We start from the raw sequence: 27,372 nt of genomic DNA, 5'->3' as shown, positions 1-27,372 counted from the left end.
TAAAACAAACTTCCCTCATTAAGAAATCGCAGGTCTAATGGCCCTGAGGTAGAAAGGAGGATAGTAAACTTCAGGATGAGAGAGCGTCGGGGTGAAAGGGAGTGACGAGACTGGCGGGGTGGGCTGCGTCATAGTGTCACGTAGGCCCAGGCCCCATGAAGGATGTTGGTCTTTTTGGTTTTAATCACACAAGGTACATGAATTGATTGGTATTTTTAAAAGATCGCTCTGAGAAATGGGAAAAAAGAAAGAAAGAAAAAGAAAGAGGAAATTAAAGACATCCAAATAGGAAAGAAATAAAACTGTCTTTATTTGCAGATTATATATACATATATACATATATACATATATATATACACCTAAAGACTCCACCAAAAATCTGCTAGAATTAATCAGTGAACTTAGGAAAGTTGCAGAACACAAAATCAACATACAGAAAACAGTTGTGTTTCTATACACTAACAACAAAAAATCTGGTAAAGAAATAAAGAAAACAATCTCATTCACAATAGCATCAAAAACAATAAAACGCTAAGGAATAAATTTAACCGAGGAGGTGAAAAATCTGTACACTTAAAACTATAAGACTCTGATGAAAGAAACTGAAAAAGACACAAATAAAAAGATACCCCATATCCATGGATAGGAAGAATTAACATGGTTAAAATGTTCATATTACCCAAAGCCATCTATAGATTCAATACAATCCCTATACCAAAATTATAATGGCATTTTTCATAGAAATAGAAAAACCAATCCTAAAATTTGTATAGAATCACAAAACAACTCCAAATAGCCAAAGCAATCTTGAGAAAAACGAAACAGAAGGCATCACACTTCCTGATTTCAAACTATACTACAGAGCTAAAGTAATCAAAACAGTATGGTATTGGCAAAAAAATCAACACATGGACCAATGGAATAGAATCGAGAGCCCAGAAATAAACACCCACATATACAGTCAACTAATATTTGACAAGGGAGCAAAGAATATTCAATGGTGGGAAAGAATAGTATCTTCAATAAATGGTGTAGATAAAACTTGATAACCACATGCAGAAGAATGAAATTGGACCCCTATGTTACACCACTAACAAAAACTTGAAATGGATTAAAGATCTGAAACCATAAAACTCCTAGAAGAAAACATAAGAAAAGGCTCCTTGACATTTATCTTGGCAGTGATTTCTTAGCTGTGAGGCAAAAGGCACAAGAAACAAAAGCAAAATTATTTTACTGCCTTCTAGCCTCCATGTTTTCTGATGAGAAATCAGCTTTTAATCTTGAGGACCCTTCTATATGACAAATCACTTCTCTTGCAATTTTGAAGATTCTTTCATTGACTTTTTGATAGTTTGACTATGATGTATCTGAGTTTCTGTGTCTGTGTGTCTTATTTGGAGTTCATTGAGTTTTTGGTGTAGATAAATGTTTTTCATCAAATATGGGAAGTTTTCAGCAATTATTCCTTCAAATATTTTCTCTATTTCTTTTTCTCTTTCCTCTCCTTCTGGTACGCCCATTATACGTATGTTGATGAGTATAATGGTGCCCTACATTTCTCTGAGGCTATGTTCACTGATCTTCATTCTTTTTTCTTGGTTCTTTGGGTGAAGTAATCTCTGTTGATCTATCTTCAAGTTCACTGATTCTTTTCTGCCGGTTTAAATCTACCGTTGAGTCCTTCCAGTGAATTTTTCATTTCAATTATTGTACTTTTCAACTGCAGAATTTCCATCTGGTACTTTTAAATAATTTCTGTCTCTTTGTTGATCTCTATTTGCTGAGATGTCATCATCAGACATCTGATGATGTTGATCAGACATTTGTTGATCTCTATTTGCTTCTTTAAGCATGGCTTCCTTTAGTTCTCTGAACATACATACAATGGCTGCATTGAAGTCTTTTTTTTTTTTTAACTTTTATTTATTTTAAGTGTGTTTTTCCAAGACCCATCAGCTCCAAGTCAAGCAGTTGTTTCAGTCTAGTTGTGGAGGGCGCAGCTCACACTGGCCCATGTGGGAATTGAACCGGCAACCCTGGTGCTATAAGCATCGCGCTCTAACCAACTGAGCTAACCGGCTGTCCCTGAAGCCTTTGTTAAGTCTGACATGTAGGCCCTCTTACAGTAGAGCGGCTTGTTGTTGTTTGCTTGTTTAGTGAGTTAGTTGGAATACTTTATTGAAGTTTATTTCTCTCATAGTATGAAACCTCTGATGTACTTCAGAGGGCAGAGCCTTGGGCATATACACAGTCACTCTCTGACGACACTGGCTTTAGCAGGGTTCTCTGCTTCTTTGCCTCATCTCCCTACTAAGCTTTCTGCTTTTGTTGGTATTACAACCAGATGTTAATCTCCACTAATTGCCAGCTGATTGCTCCATTATTTTCAACAGTGTTTTCTGGCATAAATTGTACCACAGTCTGACCCAATTGCAGAAGCCATTTTTGAGGCCGCTCATTGAGGTTTGTTTCTGCCCCATCAGTACTCTTCCTATCTGTCTCTATCCCTGGTCTGTCTGGTATATAGCTGGCTTATGGTTTAGTGTGTAGTTACTCTCATGGAGTTAACTGCCTCTTCTTAATTACCTGTTATTAAAATCTCCATTGTTTTAGAGATCCCTATTAGGCTTGAACTTTCCCAAACTCCATTTAAAAGTCAGTTCCTTAAGGAGAGTTTCAGAGCTCTCTTTTCTTATGGCTGCCTCTCCTCGGTGGGCAAAATCTCAGAGTCACTACTCTGGAGCTAGGAATGGGACAGCAGCTCACTTCTCTCAGAGTGACCTTTCTACTTTCTGAGAAGGCACTGGGTGGGGACGGTAGCCTCTGGTCTTCTCAGTTGGCCTCTCCCAATGTGGAACCTCTACCCTATGAGCAAGCTGGAGTGAGGGCAGTGGGGCCCCAGATTCTCAGCCTCTCAAGAGCAGGCAGAGCTCTTGGGGCAGAAGTCTGCCCTGTAAGTGTAGGCTGGGTGGGAGAAGGGAGCCCCTGACTTCTTGGCAGCATTCTTCTAGAATTTAGCATCTGCAACACAGAGCTGAGACATATGAGAAATACTGGCTACCTGGCCCTCCTATAGAGATACTGTAGCCCTTGACTAGAAGTGAGAGGGAAAGGGAATTCCTTTTTCTTGGACACATTCAACTGAACTGAAGCTTCCTTCAGGCTGATCTGGGGGTGAGGGGACGGGGAGAGCGCGTTATGGCTCAAGTGCCACAGACGGTTCTTACTGAGATTTTGTAACTTTCCTTGAATAAACGCTTTTTATTTGCTGCCTTGATGTATGACCGTAGGACAGTTCCAATACTTTCAATGCTTTTGTTTTTTAAATAACTTTCACCAGTTATGGTTTTTCTGCTAAGGATGGTTCCATGGAGCTCCTATGCTGCCATTCCAAAAGTGGTCATTTCCACTAAATATTTATTAAGTATAGAAGTTATTAGTAAACTAACAACACTATCTAGATGAAGCATTATCTTTATCTGTACACATATGTTCAAAATTGTATTGAGTACTAAGAATTAGGCACCGGGCTACATATTGGCTACATAAGTGAATAAACTTTTAGATTTTTGCATTTTCCAAATTTTAAATAATAACTAAATTTAAATTAAAAATGGGATTTTTAAATCTTTACTATTTTTAAAATAAAAAATGAATTGTGTATTTGAAATTCTTGAAATTCTCTTAAAATTATTTCTAGTGTTATTTCCAATTTTAATTTCATAAATAAATTTTTTAGAGACTTTGGACTTCAGTTCTTGGAAGGTATGATAAATTGAACCTTCTTGAGAGACTCTTACTTAACTCTGTCTTTTGCTTTAAACAGATGCACACTACTACACTATTACCAAAAAGAAACCTGCTAATTCAAACAGCGAGGACTTATTCACACTTAATCGAGCAAAAACTGCTTTGTGGAATCTAGGTATTTTCTCCATGGCGTTTATATTGACATTTACATAAAATCAAAGTATTAATATATATGTGAGATCTTTAAGAAAAACCACCCAGGCAATTCTATATAAGTTACATCCTTCCTATTTATGATAAGATATTTTTATTTTAGTAGATAATAGAAAGAACCTAGGTAAGGATCCAAATAGCCACAATATCAGCATACGAAACAATCAAAGAGTAATCATCACACTTCAAACTGATTTCAAAACATTTAATTATTTATTCAATACCTTTAATAGAAAAGTATTATGTAAAATGCTTTCTCTAAACATCTTGGGATGGTTTAAATACGAATTTGATACCTGACCTAAGAATCTGTGCCTATACATTTCCTGGTTGCACTAGATACAACCAAACGGCACAGTCCAAACACTCATTTGGGAGCTCTGGTTCTCCCACCTAATCCCACGTACGAACAAAAATTAACCTTATTCCAAACTCAGAACACTTAATTTGATAAAAAATAAACATGGCTTGGATTTCAGGAGGATTCAATTAACAACAGAGGTATCTCCTAAAGCATCGTGAGTTAGAGAACTTAAAAAAGAACATTATATATTTAAATTTTTCAACTTACCTGATATAAATAATCTTCAAATACAAAATAGTAATCATCATTGCTTGCCGTCAACTTCACATCCTAAAATTGAAAGTAGAGAATACTGAACAGAACCTAAATAAATACGCAATATTTATTCACAATATTGAGAAAGAATACTGTAATTTATTACTTTATGTATGACTATAAACTTCTCAATTAGATTTTATCACTGCTATAAATTTACTTGACTAATATATATGACACATTATTTGATATCAAATTGCTGACAGATTTTTAGGTCCCATTAGTAATTCCTCATTATTTATTTCAATTTTATTCCATTTAATCTAATATCTAGCTATCCTAAAAGTTGGAAAAACAGATGTAATCATAACATCCAGAAGCTACCATAACAGTCTGGCATCAAATTACTATTCAAATGTCATCTTCCATTGTTCAGGTCCTCATTCTTGCCATCCCCTCAAAATACCAAAAATCTTGCATGCCTTTGTAATGACTCACTTGCAAGTCATCGCTTCTTACCAAACAAACAAGACAAGGTTTACCTTCAAGAAGTCTACAGTCTCACCAGCAAGAAAATATACAAAGTAGAAATATGGGAATAATTGTAAAGAAATATTGCAGAAATCCCTGATAATAATGCTTAATCAACAAAATTCAACTGGGCTGTTGAGCAAAGCAGCAATAAGGGAGGATGAAATGAGTCATGGACGACTCTGGAGGTAGCTGAATGTATGCTAAGTATGGAAAATCTTAAAGACACAGATTAAGAGACAAGAGGGGCCGGTCTTCTACGTCAGAAGATAACGTGGGCAGAGGTAGAGATCATGAATTCTCAACAGGGGTGATACTGCCTCTAAGCGGGTGAGAATTGTTTCCTGGGGGCCCCAAAATTGTACACATTACAATGGTTTGTGGACCTCCAAAGCTTACCCCTACCTAACAAAATCTTATCCTTTGGTATTCAATTTTTATATTTCAGAAAAATTAGTGAAGTTTTCTCTTTAGGGAGTAATAAGGAGGAAAAAGTTGAGAAACATTGGTATAAACTGTCAGGTCATAGTAAGTGGTGGAAAACTGTAGATGGTGGGGATAAAACACAAGATTATGAAAAAATGCAGTCCAGAAAGAACCATTTAATAATTTAGCTGAGGGAAGGTCTGCTGGTGTTCTATATTTAGTGTTGCCTTGTTCCATTCATTCCTTTAACCACTAAAACAATTCAACTTTATTTTCAGTTAAATTAAAAATGAGTCTCTGCCAAAGGGAGCCGTAATGAAACTTCAAATAATTTTTTAAAATGCCCATTCCCTCAAGGGCTGCCTTTAATAACGTTTGGAGTTGCTCCAACAAGATCAGCAGAGCGAAATTAACATAAGCCAGGAACAATCAGAGACTGATATCTTCCCCCAAACACTCATGTTGTGGACAGTCAGGATTGGCTCTACAAAACTTACATTCAATTCTTCAGACACAAACTGTTTACCTCTTTTTCACAGCAGATTTTCTTTACTGATTCAAACTGACATTCATGTTGGCTGCCAAGAGAACGCTCAGACTATTATAGCACTCCCTGGTTTTCTGAATGTTTTCTCTTGTGAGTCTTCTTTCATTTGAATAGAAAAGAGCTTGACGGTCTTAAGGCCCAAAAGATCTCTCATGCTGTTGCTACAATAATTCTAAGCACAGTCGTTTGACCTCCAAGTTAATACTAGTACCTATGATCCTAATCTATGTAAAACCTCTGTGAGAGTCAAGACTTTTCATCAAAAAACTGTCTCCTCTTAACTCTTCTCATCGGTGCTCCCTGTAGAGTACAGTGGTTAAAAGTCTCATCGTGAAGTTAGGTGGCTTCGGTTCAAATTGGCTTTTCTACTTACCATGTGAATTCAAACACATTTCTTTCATCTTTCTTTACCTCAGTTCCCTCACCTGTAAAATGCTCAACATAATAGTACTTCCTGTTTAGTTATAACACACGTGTCAATGGGTAGCTGGTGAGTAAGAGGATGATATCAGTATAACATGGAAATTGTGTTGGTTCATATGAATCTTTCTTTGAAAACGGGAGCCAAACATCAGCAGAATTATAATCAGGAAAGGAAAGGGCCTTCAGCTCAGCTGCTGCACAAGCACGATCCCTTATAACTGCATTTCACGAAAATGAGAAATGAATGAGTGCACTGGGGGCTCCCTCTCCAGAGAGGAACCCACCACCCAGCGTTGCATGAACATCTCTCAGCTGCTTTACTTCCTCTCCTGCTCACCTGAACAGCAGCCCCAGTAGTCCCGTCTACCACTTCTATCTGCATTGCTTTTGCATTTCCACTTTATTATTTTTATACAGTTTTGATAGCTCCTGCAGGGGCAGCCGGCCTGAGCTGTCCAACTCATCTCCCAAGCTACCAATTATTGTCTTTCTTTAGTATTCTGGCTACATATTGCAAAAGGTACCCCATCCCTATTTTTCCCATAAGCTCTATTATTTTTAATGCATGATTTTGCAGAATGCAAGTTTTTTATTTTTTTCCCCCCAGGAAATAATTTACCATTTATAGCCTAAATGTTGGTATCTGGTACTCATAAGGTAGCTGTCAGGATCAGGTGACTATCTACATAAAGAGTTTGGAATACTGTATGTCACACAGTGAGCAGTCATTAAATACTACCATATTTCCCCGAAAATAAGACCTAGCCAGACCATCAGCTCTAATGCATCTTCTGGAGCAAAAATTAATATAATATCCGGTATTATATTATATTATACCTGGTATATTATATTATATTATACTATATAAGACCAGGTCTTATATTAAAACAAGACTGGGTCTTATATTAATTTTTGCTCCAAAAGACGCATTAGAGCTGATGGTCTGGCTAGGTCTTATTTTTGGGGAAACACAGTAGTTAGTAGTTGCTATTATTAACCTTGGTCATGTTCTACCCAGATAAATGTTCAGGTCCTCAGTGTGTACTCTTCTTTACCCTGTTTCTGAGACCTGAAATAATATGCCCTTCTCCTCTGTCCTACAAGTTCTAAATTTAAAATCCAAGTGTTTTAAATAGACCAATTATTAATCCAGAATCAGCCATGTCTTATATCATGCTTACAGCATGTACTTCTCAACTTGATATCAGAGGCCTGGAAACAAAACCTCAGTGTATCTGTATCATAAAACTTGAGAGGTGCTTAGCCATATGTCTAGAAACTAAAAGAAATAAAAATTAAAAAATGACTTTGATACAAGAGAATAAACCAGTAGCTTCTAAAGAATCATGAGATAGATAAAATAAAAATATTATAGTCTGATTTTCCTTTTAGTTGCTTTTTCATTTTGTATGGTAAACTTAAATTTATAAGGACAAGAAATGCTTATCATTCTCTTAATCAAAAGATGAGGAGCAGGAAAGGGTAATGAGGACAGCTTCAAAGGGAAAGAAGATAACGTTGGATGGAGACTGCAAATTTTGAAGGTCAACCTTAACTTCACAAATATGAACAATTAAAATTATTTTTCAAGATTAATATGAATCATCATACATAGCACAGGCCCTGCATGTTAAAGACTCTCAATAACTGTTTAATGATATTAATGAAATGGAAAAACTATGCACACTTTTACTTACTTTATAAATTAGACTGTCCACCAAAAGGTCATGTTGTATCACATTGGTCTTAAGCTGTTCATAATACAATATATCCTAGAGTAAAAAGTAAAACAAACAAAAAAATTAAAGGTCAATCACATTTGTAGAGTGTGAATCAGCCTCAAACTTTAATAAATAATAATCATTAATAACCATATAAATAATAATCATTTAATAAATAATAATCATTATTCACTACTACATTTTCCATGCCTGGTCAATTCTAGATGCTCAATAAATATACTTAATCCTGTCACTTAGGATAAGATCTGGCACCTGGTGGGTATTCAATCAATGTTTCTTAAATTAATTAACTATAATTTAACTTTAACAGCAAATACAGTACTCAGTAATTACTAGGTGCCAGGAACTGTTTTACCCACTATATGAGGTCTGACAATTAAGTTCGCGAACTCATCCTAAATAAAGTGCTCCGTACCTCATTGCTGAATATCACTATGATCCCCTTGGAAGTACTCCCCTTGGGAAGCTATGCACTGACGCCAGTGCCTAGCCCACCCTTCAAAGCAGTTTTGGAACTCATTTTCTGGAATGGTCATCAGAGCTGTCGTCATATTATCCTTGATGTCCGGAATGTCATCAAAATATCTTCCTTTTCATATTTCTTTTATCATTGGGTAAAGAAAGAAGTCATTGGGGGCCAGATCAGGTGAGTAGGGAGGGGGTTCCAATACAGTTACTTGTTTACTGGCTAAAAACTCCCTCACAGACAGTGCCGTGTGAGCTGGTGCACTGTCGTGATGCAAGAGCCATGAATTGTTAGAGAAAAGTTCAGGTGGTCTAACTTTTTCATGCAGCCTTTTCAGCACTTCCAAATAGTAAACTTGGTTAACTGTTTGTCCAGTTGGTACAAATTCATAATGAATCATCCCTCTGATATAAAAAAGGTTAGCAATATCGTTGCAACAAGTTCACAAACTTAATTGTCAGACCTCGGATATGAGTTAACTCATTTAACCCCCATGCCCACAAAATAAAACAGTTCTGATTATTATTCTCATTTACACTTGAGAAATTGATGTCCAGAGAGAAAAGCTGCTGTCCCAGGCTACAAAGGTAGTAAGATTTCATCCCAGGAAATCTGGCCCCAGATCCTATACAAAAACCAGAAGGACTACTCTGTACTGCCTTTCTAATATCTAAATTATTATAATACAAAAACGTTTAAACATACTAAACTTTATAGCTAAGAAAGAAGTCAGTTTGTTAAATATGAGAATAGGGTCCCAAAATACTATAAATTATGATTAATTCTATACAGTGATAAGATTAGGCTAATGTTTAATCTGATAGAGAATAAGAAATGGAGGATGAGAGGGAAATGGAAAGGAGAGCAAAAGGGAGGAAAGGAAAGAGAGAGAAGGAGGGACTTGAGGCTACAATCCAGTTGAGCATTAGGCTAATAGATGGTCAGGGCACTCATAACAAGGGTTACAAAAATGAGTAAAGGGAATAATGAAGTGGGCAGTAGTTGTGTTAAAGGGAGATGGAAATATCTCATTGCTTTAGCTGACCCCTGTGTTCCTCCAAATCCCTCCATTCATCTCTCAGGCACTTTATTTAGCCCTGGTTTACCTCCATTAGTACACACCAATCTTTCTGAAGAAATTCCACCAGACAAGGAAGAGTTGTGGGACAGGGTGGTGTGGGACAAAGAAGAATATCTGTTGCGTAGCTGCCTTGGCTAGAGCAGTTATGATAGTCATGCAGTGGGGAGTTGGCCAGACTAAGGCAGAACGAGTAATTAATGAGATTAAGGCAGTAACAGCATCCAGCATAGACTTTTCTTTCGGAGTGTTTAGCTGTAAAAATAGAGGCGGCAAGAACAGGTGCTGATGTAATTAAGTTTACAGGTTTAGGAGAAGGAATTTGAATGAATTTCTTGTGCTGATTTCTGTTTTCTCTGGGTAGAAGGCAGGTGAAGTCTTTTGCTAAGAGTCTAAAAAGAAGTGATTGAAGAGAGTGAAGGTCAAAAACAGTCCCTGTGAAGACGAGGTGGGCTGACAGGAAAATCAAGGTCAGGCATTGTTGTGGACCTAGGTAAGTGGAGAATGTTATTTAGAAATCACTGAAGAAAACCTTAAATGTTAACACTAGTCTTGGCTATCTTACAGTAAGTAAGTACCTAAAAAAAATAAAGAGGAATTTTCTGTCTTCTTTTAATTAGCAAGCTAAAGTTAAGCACAAATTTAAAAAATATGAATGTATACTATATACGGATATTTTGACACACACCTAAAATATGTAGGAAAGAAAATATGTAAAATCCATCCTTTTAAACCTACCGCATATTTTCTTGAAAAGAGAAAAATATCAAAGTTTGATAATGCTTTTGTGAAAGCACTAAAACTACCAGGAACTTAAAGCATTATATCCAAAGTCACTGTATTAAGACGAGATTTTAAAAAATAGCTTTATGGGTGTGAAATATTCCATTTATCTCTCTAACTCTTGACCTACAACGGTATTTGTATGTGTAGCTTATATTAAGTGATTGAAAAGCAATTGAACAAAAAGCTCTGATTAAATATTCGTGATAAGAGGTAAGTATTCTCTTCTTCTCTTCCTGTGTTTCTCTCTCTCTCTCTCTCTGATGTACCACCCTCAACAATTATTTTGGAACTGCTATATAGTTCATTGAGGTCACACTAGTATAGCTGAAAATAAGTGTGAGTGATGGAAAGTGTTTTTTTCAACAAAATCAAGGTTACTTTTCTGAAAATACGAATTTCTATTTACAGACTTGTCCTTTTGCATTTAGAAAATAAAGATGACTATTAGCTCCAAAATTCAAGTGTAAAATATGCCTTTGATGATTATAATAAACGATTATTATCTGAGATTACTACTTTTATTCTAGGATGATATTTCTGGGAAAATTCTAAACGTTTTTGAAATGGCAGTAGTTAGTTCCTCTGCAAAGAGACAGGATTTGTTCATCTAGCTCTGGACCAGTGAAGTTGGTAGGTCATCTACACAGATCAGGACAAGAGTTACAAACATTCTACAAGGGTCGATACGCTCACAAAAAATGCCCAACACACACTCAAAACTGTTTTGAAAACTGTTACTTCTAAAGTGTCACCACAACAGAGCAGCACTATCATTTGGTCTAAAACTGCTCTGAAAGGAATCACAAGCTTTATTCTTTTGAAAAAGAAGCAAATGATTCTTGCTAGTGCTGTTCACAGCATTAGATGTAACAGACACATACGCATGCACACGCACACACATGATTGGCAAAGGTGAGGAGTGTAGTTTTTATAATAGATAATAATGTCTGCCTTCCTGAAAACTGCATTATTATAAGTTATAATTAATTTATAACATAATTACATGCAATATGCAATTATTATTAATACCATTAATGGTGACCATTTATTGGTCAGGCACTGTGTTAAAAGGCTCACATACATTATTTCATTTAATTCTCACAACCACTCTGTGATATATATGTTAGTATTTATATTTAAGGATGGGTAAACTTAGGTTTGAAGAAATTTAAGTAGCTCACTCAGTGACACATTTCAAGTCAGTTGGGAGAAGTAGGAGTTGAAACCAGGTCCATGTGATTCTAAAACCCAGGTTTTTAACCACTAAGCTGGGGAACTATTAGTTTTCTATTTGTTCAAATATTTAAATGGGTGACTTATATGATTAATGAGCTTAAGAAAAAAATTACCACTAAAAGTATTCTAAAAACAATCAATGTCTTACATAGTTTTTCTTTATTGAATCTATTACCTGTCCACTGGTGAGTTCTCTTCATATTCATTATACTTCCTAAAATAAACTGTTCTTATACTTAAAATACAAATATTCCCACATAATCTGTCAATTTTTAGAACCATAAAAACAGTACATATTTCAGAAGTAACTGTAGGGACAAAGCATTCATTTACTTATATGAGTTGCCTGTCTTTATTTTTCCCTATTCTAACGGCCCAATTCTACCACACATCTTCACTGATCTAAACTGGCAGATTCCAGTCCTTAAAATTTTCCTTATTGTTCTGATGAATGTGTAAGTGCACACCAACTAATTGTGAATAACAAAAACTTCTATGTTAAGCACACTGTGATTAAATTATGCTACTCTTATCTTAGAACTCAAACTGCAGTAATTGTGAAAATTAAAAAAAGGATAAATATTAGGCTAATAAGCAAAAGTATTTCTATTTTGAATAACTGACCTTTGAAAAATAAATATCACTAGTTCAGATTTGGCCTATCCCTTTTTCTTCTTACCTCTGGTTGACTGGAAATATTCAAAATGAGCGCCCATAACTCAGCTCTCAGTGCCGTGGGACTCCCTTGTCTGATATATTGTTGAGCAGCGGCGCTATCTTGTTCCACTAGAACTGGCAAGAGTATATTAAAATCTCATTAGAAAATGCATCATTTAATAAATAACACTGAAATCTTTACTTGACAATCTTTTGGAAAGCTAACATTTCATCTTGATAGCTACCATAAATACATCTTGTCTCGGCAACCTTCTTCTACTCTCCGAATTTTGATGTGGCCCTATTTCCAGCCATATAAGTTTTAAGCCTTAAGCTCCTCCACTTCCTACCCTGCCTGGTAAAAGTTTTTAATGTAGGTACCTTGTGACCACTTTGCTTTAACCACAGCTCCATGAATCTGAAACTAATGATGCATGTATATAATCAGTTTTGGATTCCATGATCAAGTAAAGTCATATCTACGGAAACCCTAAATCTCTTATGCATATTCTACTAAGTCATCAATGTTCTAGTATTTGGAAGTAGTATGGTATCTGAAGTATTATGGCTAAGAATTACAAAGAATGTAAGATACCATTCTATTAGGGGACTTCTTACCTATCTGCCACAATCAACAGAAAAGAGGGATTTTTTAAAGAAAACTCAAAAAGATCTGATAACCTTTTAAGAAGGCCAAAATTTATTCATAAGCAGCCAAATTCACAAAATCAATCTATTATACTTTTATTTTCATTTTTGTTTTCTTTAATGAAAATACCAGCTATTCAGTCTGGAAATAAAGCTCCCCCCCCAAAAAAAAAAGACATACTAGACAACTGCTGATATTTGTCTAACAGTGCTGTTTCTTGTATTTTCTTCTTAAAAGAGAAAAAAAAATCTTATACTAAATGAAAATGACAAACCAAATGAAACAAAGAGATGATATGAAATAAAAAAAGATGAAACATTTTAAATTTGCCACTGTGTTCAATGAAAATGTCAAATCATACAAATGACGTCTTTTCAGTTAACATGATTTTGAAAAATTAAACTAGGGAGCTTAGAATATGACAATAAAATTGCCATAGAAGGTTCATTCTGACACAAAGAGTTATTTGTACTTCATATTTCAAAGATAAAACACGATTTACAAAACCAAGGAAAAAAATCTTCAGAAGATGGGATTAAAATTGTTCCCCGGAACAGTGGAGCCGCCTCGGTTATTAAGTCTTACCATTAGAACAGTCCTCGGGAAGGGTGACGTGTGACGGTTACATTTTCTCCTGATGCAGGAGCATAATTCCCATTAACACTAATGAGAAGTGTGCGGGCGCATCAAAGAGAGAACCTGCTTCTTTGATTTTAAAATGAAATTCTATTGCTGAATGGATTAAGCTAACATCCTTGAAGAATGTGTATCTGCATTTACTATTATATTTCCTTTTCAGTGAACCATCTGTGGACTTTTTCATCTGACATTTATTGATGAAGCCAAATGATGCATTTCCCCTCTTTATAAAGATTCCCATTGTATTATCTGTGTGTTAATAGTTAAATATTACTCCTGTTTAGGCTTTTAGCTTTTCAGAGATTAAATTTCATTTGGGATATGTGATACAGATGTCTGCTTAGGATGGTCTCATTTTCAGAACTTATAATAAATATAATTAAAAGCTTACCTTTTTGTCCAATACGTACATGCTCATTTTCAAACAGTTCTAAAAATGATAAAAATAAAATAAAATTATTAAACACATTTATAATGATATTTTTTTCTGGTATTGATATTATTTTGAATTATTTTTAGAGCTGAATGGCTCTGTAGAAAACTATAAGAATATTTAAATTTGTATATAGAAATATCTTTTTTCTAAGTTGTTTAAAGTTTATAGAAATTAAGAGAGTTAAGTACATTTAATCAGAAGAAAAAATTGATAATTTTCCTTTGTTAAAACAGAGTATCTTCTCACAACACAAAAACATTTCTGCCCATTCATCTTTGATTTTTTGCCTTAGAAACCTCCACAAACCTTGGGTGGTTGCCAGAGGTGGGGTCGGGGGGAGGAATGGGAGAAGGGAGTCAAAAGGTACAAACTTCCAGTTATTAAATAATTAAGTCATGAGGATGTAATACACAGCATGGTGAGAATAGTCAATACTGTATTACATATTTGAAAGTTGCTAAGAGAGTAAATCTTAAAAGTTCTCATCATAAGAAAAAAGAATCTGTAACTACCGTGTTTCCCCGAAAATAAGACCTAGCCAGACAATCAGCTCAAATGCGTATTTTGGAGCAAAAATTAATATAAGATCCACTCTTATTTACTATAAGACCAGGTATAATATAATATAATTAATATAATATAATATAGACCAAGTTATATTAATTTTTGCTCCAAAAGATGCATTAGAGCTGACTGTCCGGCTAGGTCTTATTTCGGGGAAACCGGGTATGCATGGTGATAGATGTTAACTAGACTTACTGTAGTGATAATTTTGCAATATATACAAATATTGAATCATGCTCAGTCTGACTTATTTCACTTTGCATATCTCTCCTTCCATTTTAAATGCTAGCCTTGCTGCATAGAGTAGTTTGGGTTACAGGTCCTTACTTTTCATTACTTAATATTTTGTACCAATCCCTTCTTGCCTGCAAAGTTTCTTTAGAGAAATTAGCTGACAATCTTATGGGAGTTCCCTTGAAAGTAACTACTAATAGTTGCCTTTCTCTTGCTGCTTTTAAGATTCTCTCCTTGTCTTTAAACTTTGCCATTTTAATTATGATGTGTCTTGGTGTGGGCCTGTTTGGGTTCATCTTGTTTGGGACTCTCTATGCTTCGTGGACTGACTAGTATGTTTATTTTCCTTTGGCAGGTTAGGGAATTTGCTGGAGCTTCCCCACTCCAGAGTCCAGACATCAGTTACGCACGTGGTGGACACTCCTTTGTCAATTTCCTCAGGGATTAATATGTCCTGGGTTCTGACTCACAATAAGCAACAGATAACAAGTAAATGTATAAGCCAGACGTCCAATGTTTTAATTTATCATGAGAGACTCATCCGACCAGATCACTGAGACTGGTTGTATAAACAGGGCATAGCTTTCTAATAGGAAGAGCTAGTGCCCAAGAGTCATTTTTAGGACTCTTTCTTTGGACCCAGTTGTGTACTTGCTGAGGTAGTGGATCTCTTTGTGGGGCAACATATCCACTAAATAGATAGAAAAAAGAATCCTTGTCTTCAAACATTTGTGTTCTTGATTGCCATAAGCATGGAATAAATTCTGGAGTTTCAATCTATTGTACATCAGTTTTATTTTGATTAGCATCTGCCTGGTAATTTTTGGTGATACCCAGTATTTATTTATAAAACATTCACTATTGTGGGTGAACTCTGCAGGTGGCTTATTGTATCATTTTTTTGCTTGATTCTTCTTAGCTACAATTTCAGAAGGTAATATTTCCATCTGATTTCCAAATGCTACTGTTGTGCCTCATTCACTATTTGGAAATACTGATATATTGACTATAGCTAATACCAAGAGTTAATACTCAGAATTATAACCATAAATAGCATCTGAATATTTTGGAATTATTTTTAATAAAGGTAAAAAAATACTGAATCATTATGTTGTATACCTGAAATTAATATAATTTTGTATGTCATTAAATCTCAATTTATAAATATATTTGTCAGCTTCATTTGCAAAGTCCTACTTCTACTGTAATCCACCATTAAAGCAAATCTAAAAAGAAAAAGACTTACTACTACTTAGGTAAAATCCCACTATACAAATGCCATTTAAAAAAATCATGTGTAAGAAGCAAAGGTTGGTTTTTAAAGTATTGATCAACAAGACTCAAACTAGGCCAAATTAAAATTTTAAAACTTCTGTTCATCAAAAGACACTGCTGAGAGTGAAAAAGATAAGCCACAGAGTTGGAAGACGTATTTGTAATATGTATATCCAGCAAAAGACCTGTGTGCAGAATATATAAGGAATTCCTAGTAAGTCAAGAAGAAAAAGACAGGCAATTATCTGACACAAATGGGCAAAAGACTTGAACAGGTTCTTTACAAATGAGGAAATCCAAAGGACCAATAAACATATGAAAAGGTGCTCAACCACATTAATCATCAGAGAAATTCAATTAAAACTTTTATGAAATACACACCCAACACAATGGCTAAAATGAAAAAGACTGACAATTCTAAATGCAAAGGAAATGGAGCAAATGAACTTCTCATACAAAGGCTGCAGGAATGTAAATTAGTACAACCACCTTGGAAAACTGGCAACATTTAGAAAGACTAAATACATGCACATCCTAAGACAATCAGCAATTCAGTCTCAGGTATATACCCTAAAGCAAATATACTTTTACCAAGAAACATATAAAAGAATATTCATAGCAGCGCTATTGATAATAACCAAATAGTGGGAACAACTCAAATGATCATCAATAGAACGGATAAATAGCATACAATGGATTATATGACACAGCAATGAGAATGAACGATTTATCAATTTATAACTACACACACCACTATGGATCTCACAAACACTAAGTTAAAGAAGCTAGACGCAAAAGAGTACGTGGTGTTTGATTCCATATCTATAAAGTAAAAGAAGAGGCAAAACTGATCTATGATGTTAGAAGTCAGAATAGCTGTTACATGTGGGGGGTGGTAGAGTCTGAAAGTATGCCTAAGGGGACTTCGGGATGCTGATATTTCATTTCTTGATCTGGCTGGGGGTTATACAAGGTCTTCACTTTGTAAAAATTTACTGATCTGTATACTTATGTATCCTTTGTGTCCTTTTCAGTATGCACGTTATAGTTCCATAAAAGTTATTTGAAAATTAAAACAAACCAAATGAAAAAGAATATATAGGGGACTGGCTGGATTGGAAACTACAGTGTGGGTACCAGCGGTGTCTGCAGTGGAAGAGTTGATGCCCCGGCTGTTGTTAATGGATCTCTGTGCCTTGACAGAAAGTTTCGATCCCTCCGTACCCCCGAGGACGCCTCAGGAATATTTGAAGCGGGTCCAGATTGAAGCAGCTTAATGTCCAGATGTCGTGATAGCTCAAACTGACCCAAAGAAGTTGAAAAGGAAGCAAAGTGTGAATGTTTCCCTTTCAGGACGCCAACCTGCTCCTGAAGGATATTCCCCCACACTTCAGTGGCAACAGCAGCAAGTGGCACAGTTTTCAGTTGTTCGACAGAGTGGACAGACATAGAAATCACAGTAGTTGGATAGTAACATGACCATGCCAAAGTCTGAAGATGAAGAACGCTGGAAAAAATTTTGTCTGGGTGAACAGCTATGTGCTGCAGGGGCTGTTGGACCAACTAAAAATGAAAATCCTGGAATAGATTATATACAAATTGGTTTTCCTCCCTTGCTTAGTATTGTTAGCAGAATGAATCAGGCAACAGTAACCAGTGTCTTGGTATATCTGAGTAATTGGTTTGGAGAAAGAGACTTTACTCCAGAATTGGGAAGATGGCTTTATGCTTTATTGGCTTGTCTTGAAAAACCTTTATCACCACCTGAGGCTAACCCACTGATTCGACAGCCTGCAAGAAGGCGCTCTGAAGTCAGGCTCTTAGTGGACAGCAAAGATGATGAGAGGGTTCCTGCTTTGAATTTATTAATCTGCTTGGTTACTAGGTATTTTGACCAATGTGATTTAGGTGATGAGCCATCTTGATGTAGCTGATCTCTCTCAGGGATAGAAGATACTTGTGATGAAGGCAGCCAAAGTCTGAGGAAGTACAATGCCAGTTCAAGTACAGATTGCATCACATCTTCAACATTATGTGAGGGGTCTTAAACTGTGCAACGCAGAAGATAGCTTGTATGGATTTGAATATCTGAAGTATCTTAGGAAAACCCCACCTAGTTTCTGATGACAAGTTTTAAAGTTTTTCTATAACTACATGCAATGCTGTATGATGAAATTTTACAAATGTCCTTGGTGCTGTTTCATTGTTTTATATGAATACACATAAAATTGTATTGAAAAAAAGGAAAGAATCTATAATACCACGAGGGGGAGAACTTAGCTGTTTTCCCCATCCCAGAGAAAATCAGTGTAACTTCCTTACCTCTTCTTTCTCCCCACCACCTGAGAGAGGACCTGATGATTGCTTTTGTTAGATTCTACAACAGCGATTAGTTAACTTTTCTAATTAATGGGGTCACTGTGTGTTAAAGGTCATGAACTCCATGTGACTCTCTGGGTAAGTACAGCCTGGGTTCCCTGGCAATCTGTCAGCCATCTTGGCACTTGATGCTCTATTGAGCAGAAAGCGCATGTTCAGGCACTTTGAACTTCTTACCTGAACTCGGTAGCAGGCTGGTGGTAAGATCTGGTCACAGAAGGAGACGGAGACCTGTCCGAGGCTAAGATTTCCACACAGTTTTCTACAATCCTGTTCTGTGATGTCCAGGTTTTGCACAGCAATATTTAATAGGGTGCTGTACTTATATTTTCCATTTGCTAATCTTTTCAGTATTAGGTAACGTTTTTTGAACTATAATTCTTTTATTACCACAATGTACAAAACACTGATCCTTTTATAATTCTGCTACTGCCTCAGAATCTCAGAGTTTCAAAACAACTCATCTTTCAGATTTCCATAACATCCATTTAGAATAAATGTGATTTTGTTGATAATGGAATTAAATCTTTAGCTTTGATGGTTCAGACCTAATTAAACAGAAATGACTGAGTTTGAGCCTGAGATAAATGTGGTAGAGAAAGAGCACAGAACTCTCTACCAATGCATGCAAACCATACTCCATTACAATAGTCCTGGGACCTCACTGAATGGGCTTTCAAATAAGTAATTAAACATTTTAAAATGTACTGATTAACTAATAAAATAAAGAAAGTTCAACATCACCAAACGTTCATTTTCTAGGATTCATTTGAAATTCTGGCTAATATTTAACAATAGTATTTCAATTAAATTGTGGCATTTGAAAAACGTACTTCTAGGGAAAGTTCATGTAAATGTGTTTTGGGGCAGGGGCATGTTAGGAAAACTGCAATAATGAATAACTAATATTGCCTTAACAATTTCTAAAATCACATAAAAATGACCACCTTTGATTGCCATTTCAATTAATTTTGATACAGGGAATGTTACTTTCTGCTTACTAGTAACCAAAACACACATAGCAGAACAGACTTGTAACAAACATTCAGAATCAATCATTTTTATGAGTTAAACATTTCTGAGATTGTTAAGATTTGTGTTTGAGCATACAGTACTGTCAAGTTGGCCCCATAAAATAAATAGAAAATCTTTTTTGAGAGAAAGCTCAAAAATCAAAGGCTGTATTGCATTTAAGGATTTAACACCTGCTATACACAGAAGGGAAAGAATTTCAATTAGAAATACTTCACCTGTTGCCGAGTTCTCTCCTTTAATATGGCAACATTTAGCAGCTTACCATTTTGACATTTAAAAATCAACACGAATAGTGCTACTTTTTTATCCTTTGGTTCCCAGTGACAAATAAGGCAGTAATAATGCCTCTGGTTTTCAGTTCCTCTTGGATGACATTTATTAGCAGAGAGAAACCTGACACTTTAGCTAACTTTGGCAGAGCAAGAAGTGCAACAACTGCTCCAAAGTATCCCTCATGCTCTAGAAACAATGCTTTCAGTTGACCTTTTGACCAATAATCCAGTGCATATGCCAAAAGTTTCACTGAGAGAGTACCGACATGTAAAAAGTTTCCAACAAAGACAACTGTTTATTTTCTCATTAACAGCACACATTCCGTGCCACAGAACCAATGTTATTAGTGATGGTAACTAAAGTAGCTCTTGCTAGATCTTCTTTACTAACAAATTCTTGCTTTTCCTTATAAATCACATTCCCAAAGCTAGACACTGCAGCCCAACTTGGCAGACCAAATCTTTCATAATCTCCTCCATAAACATCACAGACCAGCTGTCAGCTTTGGTGCTATCACCTTTGGTTGCCATGTCAAGAGCTTCTTCAAAACTTTCACAGCCAGTCAATAAACCGTATGAGCCCAGAAAGGTACCCCCTCCAAGGCTTGTCCCAGTTACTCGTTTATAGTTGTCTTTGGAATGGACTGCTAAAATGCTGACCCCGGAGCCCAGCAGTGGACAGGGGGCATCCAGGTTAAAAGGCATCTTTTGGCCTCGCTCAGCTTCTGAGGCATTAGCAAAATAATAGCGCTCTGCTTGTCCACTGAAACTGACAGAATCTATATATAGCAGTCAAGTTCATCCAGTTTGTGCAGGTAGAGATGTCCAACTGTACAAAAATCTTTTTCAGACTTGTAAGCATCACCTCCTGTAGCACATAGCACCATGCCTAGTGTTGGGAAGTATTTATCTCTTCCCGTTTGAACAAAAGTAGGCAGGTCCTGGGTTGGACATCTGATAAAGTGCAAGTTCCCTCTTCATCCAAGAAGTGTTAAGCCTTTAGTTCAAGGTATACATCCCGAATACCAGTGGATCCATATACTACATTAGAAGTCAAATATTTCTGAATACTTTTCAAGCTCTCAGGTTCTTATTCTTCCTCTGCTGTGATATCAATAGGTTCAAAATATGAGAGTTCCCCCAATGTCCATGCCAAACCATGGGAAAGAGGGTTTCCTGGCATCCTTGATCTTTATGGTGACAGGCTGACGGGCGAGGGGCAGCCGTGGGCTCGGTGCAGGAGGGCAGTGTTGGTGACTCCGGAGGTGGCTGGGCAGCACGCAGGCCTGGCGGGTTGCTCCCTCTGCCCGGAGGGAGGGGCGGTGGCGCCTCACATGTGGTCCAGCCTCGGGGCCGGTCCTCCACCCCCATGAGGGGTGGCCAGGACCCTAACTTTTTAGATTTAAAAAATTATCCATGAAGCTGATTTTACTAAATAGAATATTTAGACCAGAGTACCCTATTTTTTTAGTTTGTTCTACTCTGAATGGCTCTGAATTAGGTAGTTGAGCAGATTATATAATGACCAAGTAAACAAATGATTATATGTTTGGGCCCTGACAACATATAATCATTTCCTATCACTAAAGTATTTGAATATATTTATTTCAAAGACAGCATATAAAATAACTACCAGTTTCACTTTAATTAGCTATAATTGCTGAGACTCAGTAACCAAAGAATCAAAAGTTGTCAGTCAATTCATGTCTCTTATAAAGTAGATAATAGTGTGTTATCACTGAAAGTAGTATGAAATAAAATAAAAAGACTTCTTTACCGAAAGTAACTATTCAATTACGTGAAATACAATGATTTTGCTTTCTATCGTGTTTCCCCAAAAATAAGACCTAACCGGAAAAATAAGCACTAGCATGAGTTTTCAGGATGCTCCTAACATAAAATAAGCCCTAAAGCATCTTTTGAAGCAAAAATTAATATAAGACCAGGTCTTATTTTGGGGGAAATACGGTAGGGCTTATTTTATATTACAAGCATCCTGAAAACAATTGCTAGGGCCTCCTTTCCGGTTAGATCTTATTTTCAGGGAAACATGGTTAAGTGCTATTTTCTAGTCCAAGAATAAGAAACCCGAAGAGGTCAGAACCAGAATTTCCAAACTATAACCTGTGTTTCTCAAAGGATGTTCTGAGAACCACTATGTTAATAGATGCATCTATGTTATGTTAATAGATCTTGTTTGGAAACAAAAAGTTCTCTGGTAAAATGAGCTTATGAGATGCTGAGCTAAAAGTTCACTTAGTCTCATAGTCTTTAAGATAGTAACGCACACTGCATATTTTTTAAAGGTATATGCCACAGCCTTTCCCAAACCTTATTTGACAACAAAGTCTTTTTCACAGGCCATTGGGTGAATGCGTCATGCAACACACTTCAGGAAATGCTGGGCCAACTGGAGATGTTTTTTTCTTTTAGAAATAGTAAGCTGTAGAAAATCTATTTAGTAGAACCTATACCTAATAAGATTCATTATTATGTATATTTAGACATAGTATCAGATTATGACACCCCCCCTTCATCATAAAGCCTTATGAAAGAAGGCAAATCCTGCTTCCCTTTTATCATGGGTCTTATAAATGGTTTCCGAAGTGTATGTGTGTATGTGTGTGTGTGTGTGTGTGTGTGTGTGTGTGTGTGTATTTAAAATAAGGATTCTGTATTACAAAGGTAAGGACTTTTCTCCTGACCTTTATACAACAGCTGGTAAGTGAGTGAGGAATGCACTTCAAATATAAAAATTGTATAAAAGTGTTGATAAAACATAGGTAACACAGGTTTGTAAAGATGAGTAAAAAGGATATAGTTCCTTAAGTCACACTTAAACTTAACCCTAAATATAAAACTTGCTTCTAGACAAACACAAACACATTGAGAAGTAGGGAGAGCAAAAATGACTGCATAAATTAAAGAGATTATCAACCTCCCCCAGGCAGATTTAGGTGCTCTACTCTATCCCAGTTGTCCTTTGCATATAATAATAGCAAGTACCATACCAATTCTTAAATGAAACTTATTTTCTACTATGTCTTCCCTAAAAGCAAAGATTACATTGTATCTATGTATTCACTAGTCCCTGGCCCTTAGCAGGGTCTTACACATATTTGTTATATTATGAGTGAATCAAAGAAAAAAGAACTGTACTCTAAGGAATAATAAATAGGTTTTCTAAAGCATAGCTATTATAAGGTTTAGTATAATTTAAAACACTGCTTAGGATATTTCAAAAGTGAAACACATAAATATCATTCAAGGTATATTACTATTCCCTTTTCCTTTTGTTAGATATGTATGGCTATCATACAGAAGTAGAAGATAGTTGTCTTAGTTCCCAGCTGTTATAACAAAATACCCACAGACTGGTTAGTTTACGTATAAACAACATAAAATTATTCCTCACAGTTCTGGAGGCTAGAAGTCCAAGATCAGGGTGCCAATATAGTCAGGTTCTGGTGAGGACCATCTTTCAGGTGGTACACTACTGTCTCGCTGTGGAAGGTGCTAGGGATCTGTCGGATATCTTTTACAAAGACACCAATTCCCATTCATGAAGGAAGACTGCTTAGTTTTGAATCTTGGTTCCACCATTTACTAGTTTTGTGACTTTGGACAAGTTACTTAACATCTCCACATCTTCAACTTTAAAATGTTGGTAACACTTCTACTCGTATCATATAAAACATAATGCAATACCACTCTGTGCAACCAGGATGACTAAGACAAAGAAGATGGGATATAGCCAGCATTAACAAGCATATAGAGCAACCATGACTCTTAAACATTGCTGGTGGAAGTGTAAACCGCTACTACCACTTTTAAAAATTCTTTAGCCGTTATCTACTAAAGGTGAACTTAATGCAAACCCTAGGACCAAGATATTGCATTCCCAGATGGGTATACATATATTTACCAAAAGACACATACTAGAATGTTCTTAGCAGCCTTATCTGGAAGAGTCCCAAACTTGAAATTTCCCAAATACCCACCTACAATAGAATGGATAAATAAGTGTGTGCTATGTTGATACAATGGAACACTATAATGTAAAAAGAAAAAAGATTTACAATTCAGCAATATGGCTGAATTTCACAAACATAACGTTGAACAAAAAAAGTGAAACATCAAAGAGTACATACTTCTGTATGTTTTAATTCATAGAATTGTCAAAGCTAATCTATGCTGGTGGAAATCAGAATAGTGGTTATCTTTGACACAGTGATAAAGATTGAAAGAGGTTAAGAGGGGGCTTCAATTTATTGATCTGTGTGTATACAATTCATAAAAACTCATTCATCCATTCTCTCATGATATATATATGCTTTTCCATATGTATTATATATGAGGTGTGATCACAAAATATGGTGAATACTTAAATTTTAAAAAAATTTGTTACAGTAAAAGACACATTGCCATTAATCCCCTTCAAAATACTCCTCCTCGCTTCAGACACTCTTCTCCCATCCTTCTTGCCACTTTCTGAAGCAGTTCTGGAAGTCCTCTTTCATGAGTGTCTTTAGTTGCACTGTCACGGCCTCGATGACCTGAATCAATTCAAAATATTTACGTTTCATGGTCATTTTGACTTTGGGGAAGGCCAAAAGTCACAAGGTGCCAGATCTGGTGAATAAGGTGGATGAGGGCACACCATAATGTTTTTAATTTGTCAGAAACTGCCATAGCAGAAGCGATGTGTGACATGGAGCGTTGTCATGGTGGAGGATGAAGTAAAGACATTTATGAAAGAGGACTTCCAGAACTGCTTCAGAAAGTGGCAAGAATGATGGGAGAAGAGTGTTCGAAGTGAGGGGGAGTTTTGAGGGGGATTAATGGCAATGTGTCTTTTACTGTAATAAATTTTTTTATTTAAACATTCATTGTATTGTTTGATCACATCTCATATTAATAAAGTTTTAAAAGTGGTAAAAAACATACCTTCTAGATTGCTGAGAGGTTAAAATGAGATAATACACATATAACACATAGTACATGCTCAGTAACTGTTTATTATTATGTTTATTATTATTAAGAACAATAAATACCCAACTTCTTTATTTTATAGAGGAAGAAACAAGTGCAGAGACATAAAACGACTTGTCCACAACACACAGCTGACCAGCGGCAGATGCAAGACTAAAACAGTTTCCTGACTCTTGCCTAGTATTATTTCTAGTACAACATAGGTCTCCCATATTTTAAGTCAATTTTTACTTTCTTTTTATTATACCTCAATATCAATCTGTTTTTTATGAAAAACGGAATGCATTTATGACAAAAAAGAAAAGTCAGGGAAGTTTTCTGGATGGCTAAAGTTTAAAAGACCCTAATTTTAAAGGCTAAATGTATTCAAAGTAGAATGTCATGTTAGCTTAGTTTGGTAATATGTAAAATAATAAAATAGATATTGATGGCCAGTAAAGGGAAATATGAGTGTTGCCAATGAAGATTTTGCCAACAAAATGACTTATGTATGTACAATGACTTTTCAAAATTATTTTAAAGATCTTCAAATAAAAAGACAGGATCTAATTGAACTCTGATAATTACAACATACAGGATTCTGTTCGATAATTAAGAGTAACCAAGGAAAGGCAAAACGCATGCTTAGTTTTCAGACATAAAAAAATTACTAGATTAATTTGGAGATGACAAGATCAACCTTCACCTCACCCTCATTTACCATGAATTATATGCCATATGGGTGAAATACTAACCGGGAGGCACTTGTGTGGAATCATCTATACCCAGTTGTCCTGTAGTTAAGCCAAGTTCTACAAAGAATTCTTTCTGAAAAATAACACACATAGTGTTAACACACATCTCAGACTTTGCTACACATCATTAAAAAAAAAAATCACCTTCACCTAAATGTCAGTGTAAATAAAAATCACAATGTAAAACAAATCTTTGCTTCATTCAAATATCTAAAAAAGAAAAGGACATTATTGAACATTTAAATAGTAACACACTAGCTCAAAATTAAGGAGCAGAACAACTATACATTTTTTTATTATAAGTATTGCTATGTAACATTTATTATTTTCATGTGAAATAAACGTGAATAGAAAAGATAAAAGCTTTTAGGAAAAAATTATATATATTGGGAAAAGAAACACAATATTTTTCCAAATGTAGAGCCTTTAATAGTATTTTTCTTTCTCCTAATTTCTGCTAAGAAAAAGTTTTACTTTGATGCGTTCTGACCAATATTAGTGATGCCAATGTTTTTTTAAAAAACTGTTTTTAAAGTAGTTCTTGATTTTGCCTTTTTTAGGTAATAGGCTAATCAGTAAAGAATTATAATTATCCTTTGAGTAAAGAACTATTAACATTCAAATCTTTCCTGAAACACAAATATACACACAATATATGCAGCAATTGTCAATTTTATCTTCTAGCAATCATTGTCTAAAATTACCAACACAATTCTGTATCTCTACTTTCTATGGTACTCTACTTCAGTCAGCTCTTAGTCAACTAAACACTGCAAATATCCAAAACAACATAAATTAATTTTTAAGTAAAATTAGACCATCAAGTGCTCTGCTAAAATACTAATAAATTAGATTTATTCTCCAGACTTCCTCTACTTATCTAGTAATGTCTAGGGGAAGTAATCATGTTTGTCTGTTACTTAAAATATATAACAACCCCATATTATTGATATTATTTTTCTTTCCTAAGTAATTAAATATTTCTATTAATATTTGCCTCAGTGTTTTGTTACTATTCTAATTGCTAAAATCAAACTTCCTTCTCCTTAAAAAAATGGAATTAGTTTTAATCTTTCCAAATTATCTATTATTATTTAAGTTAGTAATTTATTAATGTCCCTCACAAGACAGTTATTCAGCCTAATACGTACGCACATTTCATTTTTGTATTGATTTTAAATAACTGCCATTATATTTCAATTTTTAACTAAACTTCATTTTTGTCTATGTTTTAAAAAAGCACTGCATCATAAGTTACTAATTTTTAATGACTAAAGAGGTAAAAATTTAATGTTAATTCTTCCATTCTCAAGCACTGCCTTCCATTTATTTAAAACTCATCCTTCACTGAAATCATTAGAATTAATAATGTATTTGATTTTTTAATAAATTTGACCTTCATACTATAGAGGGACTTAAGTCCAATAAATATTTCAGTATTAGGTTCTATACTCACAATGGAGAATAGACTCATGCTAAGACATGTTAGGAACATAAACAACTCTGAACATCCATTTTCTATTTCACTGCTCTGGACTATGTTTTACTCAACATCAGTAGACCTGGGCCCTAATCTTAGATTTCCTTCAAAACTCACCCAAGACACAATGCTTTCTGGGACATCTTCTTTGATATTCCAGGCTGATTTAAGCAATTCTCTATGCACATGTATTACCTTCTGTCAGCCTCTACCAAAGCATATAATCACATCACATTGACATGATCATTTTTAATATCCATCTCCCC

At 35.4% G+C, this 27,372-nt stretch overlaps 1 protein-coding gene and 2 pseudogenes across 8 annotated transcripts in view; 1 reads left to right on the top strand and 2 right to left on the bottom strand.

The window, feature by feature from the left end:
- Window positions 1-27,372, bottom strand: part of TBC1D19 (TBC1 domain family member 19) — a 112,978-nt gene that overhangs the window by 38,333 nt on the left and 47,273 nt on the right. For all 8 annotated transcript variants that reach the window (XM_074322099.1, XM_019743920.2, XM_074322109.1 and 5 more), the window contains 5 exons: window positions 25,627-25,699; window positions 14,097-14,135; window positions 12,440-12,552; window positions 8,150-8,224; window positions 4,538-4,600 (listed from right to left, as the gene is read on the bottom strand). In XM_074322099.1, the coding sequence (XP_074178200.1) occupies window positions 4,538-4,600; window positions 8,150-8,224; window positions 12,440-12,552; window positions 14,097-14,135; window positions 25,627-25,699 (363 nt within the window). The remainder of the gene's footprint in view (window positions 1-4,537; window positions 4,601-8,149; window positions 8,225-12,439; window positions 12,553-14,096; window positions 14,136-25,626; window positions 25,700-27,372) is intronic.
- Window positions 16,970-18,254, top strand: LOC109453817 (gem-associated protein 2; annotated as a pseudogene).
- Window positions 19,924-21,010, bottom strand: LOC109453818 (pantothenate kinase 3; annotated as a pseudogene).

Source organism: Rhinolophus sinicus, linkage group LG02 (assembly GCF_036562045.2).
Source record: "Rhinolophus sinicus isolate RSC01 linkage group LG02, ASM3656204v1, whole genome shotgun sequence".
In the NCBI taxonomy this organism is placed as follows: domain Eukaryota; kingdom Metazoa; phylum Chordata; class Mammalia; order Chiroptera; family Rhinolophidae; genus Rhinolophus; species Rhinolophus sinicus.
The sequence above is the reverse complement of the archived record's forward strand: the minus strand, read 5'-3'. Positions and strand labels throughout refer to the sequence as shown.